The sequence below is a fragment of the Hemitrygon akajei genome, unplaced genomic scaffold (genome assembly GCF_048418815.1).
Source record: "Hemitrygon akajei unplaced genomic scaffold, sHemAka1.3 Scf000052, whole genome shotgun sequence".
NCBI lineage: Eukaryota > Metazoa > Chordata > Chondrichthyes > Myliobatiformes > Dasyatidae > Hemitrygon > Hemitrygon akajei.
This window is the reverse complement of record NW_027331938.1, coordinates 3,083,997-3,097,347: the sequence shown is the minus strand read 5'-3', so window position 1 is coordinate 3,097,347 and position 13,351 is coordinate 3,083,997. Positions and strand designations below refer to the sequence as shown.

Genomic DNA, 13,351 nt, shown 5'->3' with positions numbered 1-13,351 from the left:
ATATTGGTAGAGTGTTTGACAAAGTCCCACATGGGAGGCTCATACAGAATATTAACATGCTTGAGAACTGTGGGGAATTGTCCTGGCTGCCGGGGACACAAACTGGGAGAAATTTCTTGGCTGGCGGGTGGAGAATCTGTGAAATTATTGTCATAGACGGCTGAGGAAGTCACTTCATTGGATATATTTAAAATGCAGGTCGATATGTTCCTGATTAGGATGAGTGTCAACGTTTACTGGGATAATGGGGTAGAGAGGAATTGAAGAGCAAATTCACTGAGCCGAATGGCTTAATTCTGCTACTAGGTCTTATGGTTTTAGGGAGCATCTGGAGTATTGTGTTCACTTCTGATTGTCCAGGTCTTGGAAGGATTGGAGAGGGTGCAGAACAGATTCATCAGGATGTTGCCTGGGCTCGGTGACATGTGCTACAAGTAGAGGTTTGATAAACCTGGTTTGTTTATTCTGGAGTTAGAATAGAGATCTGACTGAGGTGTACAAGTTTGAGAGATATGAGTCTGGGTCGACAGCCTGTATTTTGTTTGTTATTTTTTACATATGACTGGTGTCTAATACCAGAGGGCATTTGGTTAAGGTGAGATGGGGTAGATTTACAGCAATTGTGGGTAGTTTTTTTAACAGAGTTGTGGGTGCCTGGAATTTACTGTCTGGGTCAACATGGCTTTGTGAGGGGAAGGTCGTGCCTCACGAGGCTAATTGAGTTTTTTGAAGAGGTAACAAAAAGCAATTGATGAAGGTACGGTAGTAGATGTGGTCTACATGGATTTTAGCAAGGCATTTGACAAGGTCCCTCACGAGAGACTCATCCAGAAAATCATGAGGCACGGGATAAGTGGAACCTTGGCTGTTTGGATAAGTAATTGGCTTACAGGAAGAAAGCAGAGGGCAGTAGTGGAAGGAATCTATTCTGCCTGGAGGTCGGTGACTAGTGGAGTGCCGTAGGGATCTGTCCTGGGACCCCTGCTATTTGTGATTTTTTATAAATGACCTGGATGTAGAGGTGGAAGAATGGGTGAGTGAATTTGTGGATGACATGAAGATTGGAGGAGTTGTGGATGGGGCTGTAGGTTGTCGAAGGTTACAAGAGGATATAGACAGGGTGCAGATTTGGGCAGAAAAGTGGCAGATGGGGTTCAATCCGGATAAGTGTGAGGTGATGCATTTTGGAAGGACAAACCAGAATGCTGACTACAAGTTTAATCGTTGGTTACTTAAGAGTGTGGATGAACAGAGGGACCTTGGGGTTCAAATCCATATATCCCTTAAGGTCGCGGCACGGGTTGATAGGATAGTTAAGAACTCCTATGCGATGCTAGGTTTCATTAATAGGGGGATTGAGTTCAAGAGTAGAGAGGCCAAGTTGCAAATCTACAAATCTCTGGTGAGACCGCACTTAGAGTATTGTGTTCAATTCTGGTCACCTCATTATAGGAAGGATGTGGAAGCTATGGAGAGGGTGCAGAGGAGATTTACCAGGATGTTGCCTGGTTTGGAGAACAAGTCATGTGAAACAAGGTTAGTGGATCTGGAACCTTTCTCTTTGGAGCGTAGAAGGATGAGAGGGCACTTGATAGAGGTCTAAAAAATTATGAGAGGCATAGATAGGGTGGATCGCTAGTACCTGTTTCCCAGAGCACCAATAGCAAACACTAGAGGGCATATGTACAAAGTTAAGGGAGGGAAGTTTATGGGAGACATCAGGGGTAAGTTTTTTACAAAGGGTTGTGGGTGCCTGGAACAACTTGCCAGGGATGGTGGTGGAGGCTAAAACATTAAGAGTATATAAGAACCTCTTGGACAGGCACATGGTTGAATGAAAAATAGAGGGTCACAGGGTAGTGTGGGTTTAGTACTCCTTTTAAAGGAATAAATCTGTCGGCACAACATCCAGGGCGGAAGAGCCTGTACTGTGCTGTAGTATTCTAGTGTCTAGAGTCTAGTGACTAGGGTCATGTCGGAGGCAACTATGTTATAGATGCTCCTAGTTGTACATAAATGTGCAGTAAATGCAAGGAAATGGTCAATAATATAAGAAAGGATACCAAAGTTTTTTTTTTTTCTTTCCCAGATATATAAAGAGTGGAAAATGGGAGAGGGTCGATATCGGACCACTAGAAACTGCTGTTGTAGTTGCAGTAACGGGTGAAAAGGAAATGCCAGACAAACTCTGTGCAAATGACTGGCAGAATTCCAAAAGGTAAAGATCATCAGCGAACAGAATTGCGTGTAGTGCAATTACAAAGGAAAAGGGGCTTGGAAGATGAAAGGTCTGAAGATAGAAAAGTCACCTGGACTGGGTCATACAGTGTATCAGGAGCCTGCCTGGGGTGTGCGGGGATTCCCAGAGCGTTAGGACCTGGAGTGAAGGCTTCAGCAGAACCAACAGCTGGATGAATAGAAAAATATATTGTAGAATATTCAGGCTGTAAAGAGAGATTCGTTGAATTGTTACTTGAATCCAGAGATCAGCGAATGATTAATGGCGAGTTTTGATTCCCAGATTTTGCCAAGTCACAGATTAACACTTGAGATGTGGTTGGAACTGTCCATTTCATCACTCACCTATCAGCTGAGTGGGTAATTCAGATAAACCTTGGCCGATGTTCATGTATTCCTGTGGATCAGGACCTGTTTAAATATATTTAAAAAATCTATTGATCCAGAGCTAAAATAATTAAAAAAACTAAAATGTTTATCTCAATGTGCCTTTGTGTTCAGTGCGTGGTTTTAACATACCGAGCTCCTGTATTTCCCTCAGTATTCTGTCCAACTTCGGTAACTCAGTCCTCCACATCAGAAAGGATTCCCACATCGCCCTCCGGGCCCGGGAGCCTTTGCCATTCACCAAACTGAGGAAGAGTCTGGAACTCTCTGCCCGGTTTCCCTTCTCTGTCAGTTCAGTGACTTTCTACAAAAGGAAACAATGAATTTATTGTGGAGCAGACAGACAGACATGGAGAATGTGCAGGAAAGTATCTGTTCATGGCCCCAGTAGCTTCAGAACAGATGCAGTCACTGGGCTGTTGCCTCATCCTCTCTGGGTTCAGTCATTAACAGAGAAACAGTAACTGAAGGAAATTCTAAATCAATAGTGTGAAAGAATAAAGATTTCCTGACACCCTGCAGTAGATGCAATGTGATTAATTTCCTCGATCTATCAATGTGCAGCATTACATCAACAAGATGTGACAACAAGAACGGAAGAGAGGGGACAGAGAGAGAGAGCAAAAACAAGTGGATGGCGGGCATCACTGAATCGTGGCTGACAAAAGTTTATAGTTGGGTGCTTAAATCCAAGGATAAATATTGAATCGAAAGGATACGCAGGTAGGTGAAAGTGTTGGGTCGAAGCTGCTGTCATTAAAAATGAAAAGTCCTGAGAAAGAGGTGATGTCGGATTAGACGATGTGGATGTTAAGAAACTGCGTAGGTAAAATGACCCTGATGGAAATTATATACAGGCATGTTAACAGTAGCCAGGATGTGGGCTACAAATTACAACGGGGGAGAGGAGAGGCATGGAAAAAGGTCAATGCTAAAATTGTCATGGGGAGTTTCAATATCCAGGTAGCTTTGGAAAATCAGGTGGGTGCTGAATCCCAAGTGAGGGAATTTATAGAATGCCTATGAGATGGCTTTTGAGAGAAGCCTATGGTTGAGGCCACTATAGGAAAGGCGGATCTGGATTCTGTGTTGTGTATTGCACCAGATTTGATTAGGGAGCTTCAGCTAAATAAACCCTTAAGAGGCAGTGATCATAAAATAGCAGAACTCAGCCAGCAGGTTGAAAGGGAGAAAGTAAAGTTAGAGGTATCAGTGCTATAGTAGAATAAAGGAATTACCTCGGCATGAGAGAGGAGCTGGGCAATAATAAATTCGAAAATGACACTAACAGGGACAATGGCAGAACAGGAATGACTGAAGTTTCTCGGAGGACAAACAATCACAATGATGAAGAATTATTCTAAAGGGAGGATGATCAACCGTGGCTGACGAGGTAGTCAAAGCAGCACAAAAGCAAAGGAGAGGGCACAGAGTATTACAAAATATAGTAGAAAGCTGGAGGACTGGGATGTTTTTACAAATCAACAGAAGGCAATTCAAAAACCGTAAATAGAGAAAATATTAAATATGAAGGCAGGCTAGAGAATGATGTAAAATAGCTTACCAAAACGTCCGTCTGATATATGAAGATTGAAAGAGAGGAGAGTGGATATCGGACCACCGGAAAATGACAGTGGAGAGGTACTGTCAGGGGACAAGGAAATGCCGGAAGATATTGGTAGGCATTTTGCGTCAGTCCTCACTGTATAGATAGGATAAATGCAAGCAGACATTTTGTACTGAGGTAAAGAGGTACTACAACAAGAGGTTATCACCAAAGGCTGAAAGGTGAAAAGTTCAAAGGGTACAAAAGTGAAACCGGTTTACTCAGAGGGTGGTGAGAGTGCGAAACTAGCTAGCAGGGCAAGTAGTGCAAGTGTTTAAGAGAATTCTGAATAGATGCATGCGTAATGAGCGTATAGAGCGCCATGGCCCGGTGCAGGTCAATGGGAATAAGTAGATTCTGTAGTCTGGCATGGAATAGATGGGCCAAAAGGCCTGTTTGTGTACTGTACTTTGCTGTGACTATGACAAGTCAGCCACACATTGTTTGGGAACTCACGGAACCAAGACAAGCTGTGGTTAGCTGGTTTCCCTCCCTCAGGTAACGCAGTGAAGCCGGTTGGCCCAATTGACAGTTTAATACTCATCCTGGATTAATGAGATGAGGTGAAGCTACCCGACGGTTCAGCCAAGATTTGAAATTAGTTTCAGACCGAATACCTTTTGGAAGTCCAGATATGCAGCCACTGCTCTTACTTCACACTGATAAATACAGCAGGTGATACAAGAAAAGGTGATGCTAAACCTGCAGTTCCCAGTGCTCCCCACCTTAACAACTGAAACCAGATCTGCGAGAGACGAGTCAGACATCAAAGTCTCCATTCACAAGTCGATCTCCTAAAACGTGCAGGAGATTAATGTTGATCACTATTCCCTCTGATACCAGCAGATCAGTGACAATACACGAACTGCACTCACCTCATTTTCTTGTCTACTGAAATGTCCCTCCTTTGTCAACATCCAACCCAGTCTCTCAACCTTTTCTTCAATTGCTTGTTTGAGTCTGTCTCTGTAGAACTTTGTCAGTTGGTACAGTCGATATTCCTCCCCCTGTGCCAGGAGGTCGGAGATTGTAAACTCTGGCTCTGTGAATATAAAAAGGAAAATGAGGGCTTGAACTCAGATATCCCTCGTCTCCACCGCTCTCACCCAACTCAACAAAAAACCGTGTCTTGAACCTGCCTCCAGATACAAAACTGGATTAATTTTCCATCTCCAACACCATCACACTGAGCACGGAGTCCCCCTACGGATATGTGCACAGACCACTGCTGTTCACTCTGCTGACCCACGACTGTGCTGCAACACACAGCAAGAACGACGAGTCAGCTTACAGAGAGGAGGTGCAGCAGCTAACGGACTGGTGCAGAGCCAGTAGCCTGTCTCTGAATGTGAACAAAACAAATTTCTTGGTGTTCATCTAGCGGAGAATCTCAGCTGGTCCCTCAACACCAGCTCCATAGCAAAGAAAGCCCAGCAGCGTCTCCACTTTCTGCGAAGGCTGAGAAAAGTCCATCTCCCAGCCCCCATCCTCATCACATTCTAAGGTGGTTGTATTGAGAGCATTCTGAGCAGCTGCATCACTGCCTGGTTCGGAAATTGCACCATCTCAGATCGCAAGATCCTGCAGCTTATAGTGAGGTCAGCTGAGAAGACCATCGGGGTCTCTCTTCCCGCCATCACGGACATTTACACCACACGCTGCATCCGTAAAGCCAGCAGCATTATAAAGGATCCATGCACCCCTCATACAATCTCTTCTCCCTCCTGCCATCTGGGAAAATGCACCGAAGCATTCGGGATCTCACCGACAGACTATGTAACAGTTTCTTCCCCCAAGCTATCAGACTCCGCAATACCCAGAGCCTGGCCTGACACCTTACTGCCCTATTGTCACGTATATTACTTATTGTAATGTCTGCACTGTTTTGTGCACTTTATGCAGTCCTAGATAGGTGTGTAGTTTAGTGTAGTTGTTGTGTGTTTCTTTTTCTTTTCCTCTGTTGTTTTTTTTTACGTAGTTCAGTCTCGTTTTTGTAATGTGTCATGTAACACCATGGTCCTGAAAAGCGACTCATTTTTACTATGTACTGTATCAGCAGTTCTGGTCGAAATGGCAATAAAAAAGTGTCTTGACTTGACTTGAATGTCACACTTGCCTTAAAGCCTACCCAGCAATGTTCTGGGCATTACGTAATAGAAGGACCACATTTAATATAAACCAGTCCATCCCCCATCCGACCCATTCACCTATTTAAATTTGGATGGGCATAAACTTTGCGATTGTTGGTAATATTCGCTTCCCAGAGATACTCCCTCCATCCTGGCGAATACATTTCCCCTGATACACATCCCGGAAACACTCTCCTCATCTGGACAGCTGCATTTCCTCCAATTCACATCCTGGAAATCCTCAGAGCAGGGAGTACATTTCCTGTAGTGGGGTAACGGCTGCCCAGTGCACCACATGTACCACACCCACACAGTTTCCATCTCCGCTGACCAATCCTCCAACAAGGCCTCACCTTTACCCTCCACCCTGCCACATTCTGTGAGCACATCACCCTCATATTTCACTCACCCGCTCCTTCTTGGGGACTTGACAGTTCTGTGTTCAATGAGCTTCCGAGCCGACAGGCAGTCGCCTCACTTGTGCCGGTTCCAGGGTCCTGATCGGTGTCTCTGACGTCACTGTCTCCGGGCTGACAGGCAGTCGCCTCACTTGAGCTGGTTCCAGGGTCCTGATCGGTGTCTCTAACGTCACTGTCTCTCGGCTGACAGTTAGTCGCCTCACTTGTGCCGGCTCCAGGGTCCGGATCAGTGTCTCTGACGTCACTGTCTCTGGGCTGAATTTGCTCCTCCTCCTCTGCGGCCGGACCGCATTCCATTGGGACATCGCTCTCAATCTGACCCTGCTTTGGTACCTTACTGCCCGTATCCAGATCATCTTCCCTCGATGATCCGCCTGGTAAAATCCTCTTCAGTCTTTTCGCTGCTCGTTTCAATTTCCCACCTGAAAGAAGTGATGAATTGCAGGTTATACAAGTATGATTTAGATCTGAGCAAAACTGATTCAGATTGCAATGTAGCCGAGACTCTGGCTGACCAGATTTGGAGTGGAACTGTGCTGGGTAATGTGAACCGTACATCCTGTTAGGTGATCATCCCGATAAGCCGGTGACTGGACACATTTACTCCCAGTAAAATAGCAGGATAGGCACAGTAATACTAATCATAAGAACATAAGAACATAAGAGATAGGAGCAGGAGTAGGCCAATCAGCCCCTCAAACCTGCTCCGCCATTCAACAAGATCATGGCTGATCCAATCTTAACTCTAGTTTTCACCGAATCCCACAAGGCAACAGTGCCAACCAACAGGGCACCATGCCGCCCATTTTATTTTATTATTCATCCCGCCCAAACCCATGTGATCACACGGGGGAAAAAAAACCGATTTGCCAATTGAGGAGAAACAAAATCTGGAAAACTCCTCTCCGACCCATCCAGGCTATCGAAAACTGGTCCAGGAGATCACATGGCTGATCTAAACCTAGCCTCAAGTCCACTTACCTGCTCGCTCACCGTATCCCCTAATGCCATTTTTATCCAGGAAAATGTCTATCTCCGTTCTGAATTTATTGAGTGTAGTAGCTTCCACAGCTCTCTGAGGCAGTAAATTCCACAGCCCCACTACCCTCTGAGTGAAGAAATTTCTCCGCATCTCAGTCCTGGAACGGCATCCCCTTATTTTAAGATTATGCCCCCTAGTCCTAGTTTCACACATCATTGGGAACATTCTCCCCGCATCCACCCGATCAAGCCCATTCACAATCTTATATGTTTCAATAAGATCGCCTCTCATTCTTCGGAATTCCAATGAGTAGAGTCCCAATCTACTCAACCTCTCATCATACATCAACCCACCCACCCCCGGAATTAACCTAGTGAACCTTCTCTGCACTGCCTCGAGAGCCAGTATGTCCTTTCTTAAATATGGACACCAGAACTGCACGCAGTACTCCAGGTGTGGTCTGGAGTTGAACGCAGTTGATCACAGCAGTTGAACGCACGGATGACCACGGGATCATAATGCACCGGTGTCCGGTGATACTGGGAAATAAAACTGTGATTATCTTCCACAAGCTAAAATCTCCCTCGGTCACTAACTGTCCAGTAGTCTGTCACACAAAGACCAGCAACGGGATTACACATGGTCCAGTCTGCTGGATCACACATTCTCCAGTTGCTTTGTCACACGAGGGGCTGGAGACTGGACAAGGGGACTGGAGTTGCTTTCTCCTGTCCCCTTGGTCACAGACTGACCATTCCCTTGAGACGCACGTCCTCCGGTCCCCTGGGTCACAGGCTGACCATTCCCTTGCGATCTATGCTGTCCTCTCCCCTGGTTCCCATCTTACCCCCCATCTGCTGATCATCATGTAACAACTATGCATGTCACTGGCAAAGTCTTGGTTATAGAGCTTTGTGTGTAGTTGCAGTTGCTAATCTATAGGATGGAGGTGATGAAGCTGGAAAGTGTGAAGTGAAGAATGAACACTACGGTACTGGGCTAGGGTGTTGTTTTTTGTGTTATATGGTTGGGCTGGGGCAGCTTGCCCTGGAGCTCAGGAGCTTGAAGGGAAACCTTACACACACACATACAGTAATCAGGGGTGCCGATAGGATAGATGGTCACAGTCTTTTTCCCCGGGTAGGGGAGTCTGAGACTCGAGGACAGAGATTTAAATGAGACCAAAGGGGCATTTTTCCAAGTGGTTGCTGATGGATAGAAAGTACATGCATCCGGAGGAGGCCGCAAACACAAATAAAATTACAAAATTGAGAGCATGTGGGCAGGAAAAAGGGGAGAAGAAGTTTACTCGGGAAATTTGGGAAAACTGCAGGAAAATGGGACATTTAGATCAGCATGAATTTTATGGGCCGAAGGACCCGTTTCCAGGCTGTAACATCCTTTTTATTCCAGCTGGAATCTCAGATTTGAGCACAATCACATTGTCTACAGGTGACAGAGACATTTGGTCATTGGTTATGCCGGGTTTCCCAGCCAAGATGCTGGGAATTTAAATTCAGGTAGAAGATCATATCAAGAGGGAAATATTTAGAAACTCAGGCTCACCATTTCTCCACAGCCCACACATTCACTGGGGTGTTAAAACTCCGAAGCAGATCACAAATGTATCTACAATGAGCTGCCTCCTGATCCTCAGCCATTCCCAGCACCGGCAATGATCTCTGCTCCGCTACAGAAAACAGATTTCGGTGACACCCCTCCTCCTTTGCGTAGCAGGCAAGAAAAACCAGGGGGGAGTTGGCATCTTTCCTTCCAAAACCTGAAATGCTGTGTTATCATAGAGTCTCGGAAATCCCGAAAATGCTCCTATCATCTGCTTCTGAATTTTATAAATGAAAGTTGAAGATGTCTTACTCCTCAGGGCCTGTCTGGAGGTGAAATGGACCCTGACCCTGAACATTCACATAAACCACAAGATCCCAGTCACATTCCTGTCTGTGTTTCACTCACGGCCACCTGATTCAGGAGCCCCTGCTCCTTTCACTCAGCTGAAGCTTTGTATGATGAGCGGAGTGATTCGACCATTACTGGTGTCAGGTCCCTGCGCTGGAACTGTTGGGTTGATCAATTACTCAAGGCCGCTTTACCAGTGGGATAAATGACACTGCTGGATGAAAGTTTTCTATGCCCTGTTAACACCTGTGTCAGTTTTTTCATCTGAACTATTGTGTACAAACGTGACAAAAGTTTAATTCAAAGATCCCTGTGATCATACCTTTGTCCATTCTGATTCTGAGTGACGATTGTTGATTGTCGTCGTCTTGTTTACACTTTGGTCGCTCTGCAGGACAGCTCCACCTGCTGGTGAGGCTCTAAATTTCACAACAAGCAGACGGTGAGTCAGAGAGTACGACTACATTGCAAATATGACAGTATTTCCATCCCCTGCAGCTTTTGGCATGGGGACCAAACATTCCCTGTTAGTAACCACTTCCACACCATATCTGTCCACTGATACCTGGCGCATCTGCTGACAGAGTCACAGAGCAATAAAATCCAAATTCAGAGCGTTCAACCCAACGAGACAATGCCAACCACAGTGCCCACTGAGATGGTCACAATTTCCTGTGATGGGGCCATCTCCCTTCGGGCCTCTTCACTCCATCTACACACCCCAACTGCTTTTTGAATTATGCAACTGCACCTGCCTCATCCACTTCCTCTGGCTGTTTCCTCCACATGATCCCCAACATCTGCATGAATCCGCTGCTGATCAGATTGGGTTTGCAATCTCTTTACCAGCCCCTGTCCATTTAGATCCCCTAGATGCTACGATAATCTTCTCTGTGAACAGCAACTACTAATGTTATGCATTCTGCGAAACTACCTGTCAAGTAATCCTTGTGCAACCGCATCCAAATCATTGCTATAAAATAACGAATATCAAAGTTCCCAACTTGTAGCCTCATGGCACACCGCTAATTACTCGCCTCCATTGCGAGGAGAAACCTTCAACCAGCACTCTTTGCTTGCTACCTTGAAGCTAATATTGAATACATCCAGTTTGCTCTCTCCGGACAGCATGAGACCTGATCATCGAGACCAAGCTGCCATGTGACACCTTGTCAAAGGCTTTGCTGAAGTCCCATGCACAACGTCCATTGGAACATAACTTTGAATTTCCACCTCTGCTTAATGTCACCTTCACAGGTTCTGACAATGTAATTAGCAGAAAAGTACTTGATGAGGCCAAGGTCTGTCAATGTAAATTATGGGTTGCCATGTGCTAGTTCGGACTGAATAAAATGCAGAGTTGGGATATCTTGCTTTATAAATGGTCTGTTCTCAGCAGAGGCCTACGCGACGATATATTCGAGGGTAAGTATACCACTGGAGATTGCAATAGCCAATGGGATCAATGGCATGTTGCTGCAGTTCATGGTAGTTCCACATTTCTACAATCACTACAACACGACACACTTGGGGCTTATAAAGGGACGAAATTGTCAACGCATTTTAAGATGATTATAACGTAACAAGGAAACATCAGAACTAACCAAAAGCTACTTCAGATGATGCAGGACCTTCAAATGAGCAAAGACTGAGAGAATGTGAGTGACTGTAAAGAGCTGGGCTTCTGAAAGCACATTACCAGATCTGGAGTGATTGCAACTGGGTCTGACCAAGGCATTCCACCTATTTCGTACCTTCCTTTGTAAAGATATGTAATGTTTACAGGACCAGTGTTCGAGTGAATGATACTCACCAAACTTTCTCCTGACTAAATCAATGAAAACTCTGAGTCAGAGGGTTCTCTTCAGTTGGTACTCTCAGTCCTCGGGCTGGTTCACTTGTCGCTGTTCCCTCGTTCTCAGTCGTGGCTTCTTTCCAGCTGTGGGCTTTTCTTCCAATAAATCTCTCACCGCAGGTCTAACTTTAACCAGAGAGATAATGAAGCACATTAACAATACAAAGGAGAAAAAAATATTTCTGCTCAATTTTTTCAAAAGCGAATCTCACTGAAATTTCAACGCTGAAGACAAATAAAAGAATCTCATGGAACAAATCTGTAATTGTCCCTCACACGTCACAAATCCTGATACGGGATATGAAAGACTCATCATTCAGTCATGATAAGATATCAGAGCAGAATGGAGTGATTCAGTCCATCGAGTCTCCTCCATCATTCAATCATGGTTGATTTTTTTTTCCGCCCCAATGCCATTTTCCTGCATCCTCTTATAAAGTGCTGGAAACTCGGTACATCAGATTGGATCTGTGTAACAAGACACTGTGGAAGACCCAGTATCAGAACTGGGATTGTCCAAGATGCTGCGTGATATGCTGAACGCTTAATTGCGCAATTTAGCCCAGATCTCATCCCTGCTCATACCTATAATGGGGCAGGTACTACACACAGTGGTCTGAAAAGGTAGTAAAAGTGATTATCGGGGCATTAACAGTGATCTTTCGAGAAATGAAAACGAAAAGCTCTTGAATTTATAGTAAATGGACCTTCTATGTATTCGCTGCTCAACGTTAGTTCTGTATTGTTAAGCACTTGAGCGTCTTTGCCTCACAGTACGCTCTCACGGACAAGGCGAAATTATTATTAATTTTTCTTGCGTTATTCATTACTATTTCCTGGATACCAGAGAGGCTCCCGGTGAAACTGTTTTGTCCACTCTATTGACTTTTAACATGTCCTCTATAACAGGAAGCACGATAATGTACCATATTCAATCGTGATTAATATGCATAGAATGTAACGTGGTTCGGTCTCCAATGTTCCCTCTAATTACTATTTTTGCAGCTGCGTGGATCAGCCATTGCTCTGAGCCGGAAATTTTCACACGGACTGAGAAAAGCACAACATCGTAGATGTGTCCTCTTTTGTAAAATGCATCCATTAATATTTTAGGATTAAGACAGACAAGAGAAAAAATAAAATTCTTTTGATTTTAATTACTAATTAAAGGATAGGATAAAAATGCAGTACAACAAAGAAAAACTTTCAGGTTTCATAAACGTTTATCCGACAGTGTTTAATTCCATCTGCGCTGCAACAAAGGCTCCGTTCGCGGGAGCATTTTGGTTTTGCAGACGCGCAGTTTAGAGGGAACAGTGACGGGTCTCTCTCTCTCCAGATTATCCCCACCTTATAACAGTGTTTTGTCCACTGCCTTGCCAGCGACAGGCTGTTGTTACAAACATGCAAATCTTCAACAATCAGGCCCAGATCTCATCCGTGTTCATATTTGAGATGGGTGAGGGTTTGCCTAAATGGGAAATGCACTAAATGGCCTCTTTGTTAGGTACAACTCTATACCAGCTCATTAATACGAATCTGTTAATCGTCTGTTTGCAACTCAAAGCACAAACACATGCAGATATGGTCAACGGGTTCAGTTGTTATTCAGGCCAAACATCTGAAGAGGAAATAAATGTGATGTAAGTGACGTTGACCGTGGAGTGATGGCTGGTGCCAGACCGGATGGTCTGAGTGTTACGGAAACTGATCAGCAGCTTGGATTCTCATGTATAAATCTCTCGGTTTACTGAGAATGGTCCGGAATCAAACCAAAGGAAAATCCAGTGAACAGCGGTTCTAAAGTCTGCGTTAATGAGA

General features: G+C 44.8%; 1 protein-coding gene across 1 annotated transcript in view; it reads right to left on the bottom strand.

Moving 5' to 3' along the window:
• LOC140721202 (NACHT, LRR and PYD domains-containing protein 3-like) overlaps nucleotides 1-10,103 on the bottom strand; it is a 72,284-nt gene extending 62,181 nt beyond the window's left edge. The window contains exons 1-5 of the mRNA XM_073036061.1: nucleotides 9,998-10,103; nucleotides 6,770-7,201; nucleotides 5,107-5,273; nucleotides 2,758-2,929; nucleotides 2,584-2,649 (exon numbers count right to left, since the gene is read on the bottom strand). Coding sequence (XP_072892162.1) covers nucleotides 2,584-2,649; nucleotides 2,758-2,929; nucleotides 5,107-5,273; nucleotides 6,770-7,201; nucleotides 9,998-10,007 — 847 coding nt within the window. The 5' untranslated portion in view covers nucleotides 10,008-10,103. The remainder of the gene's footprint in view (nucleotides 1-2,583; nucleotides 2,650-2,757; nucleotides 2,930-5,106; nucleotides 5,274-6,769; nucleotides 7,202-9,997) is intronic.
• Between the last annotated feature and the right edge of the window lie 3,248 nt (nucleotides 10,104-13,351).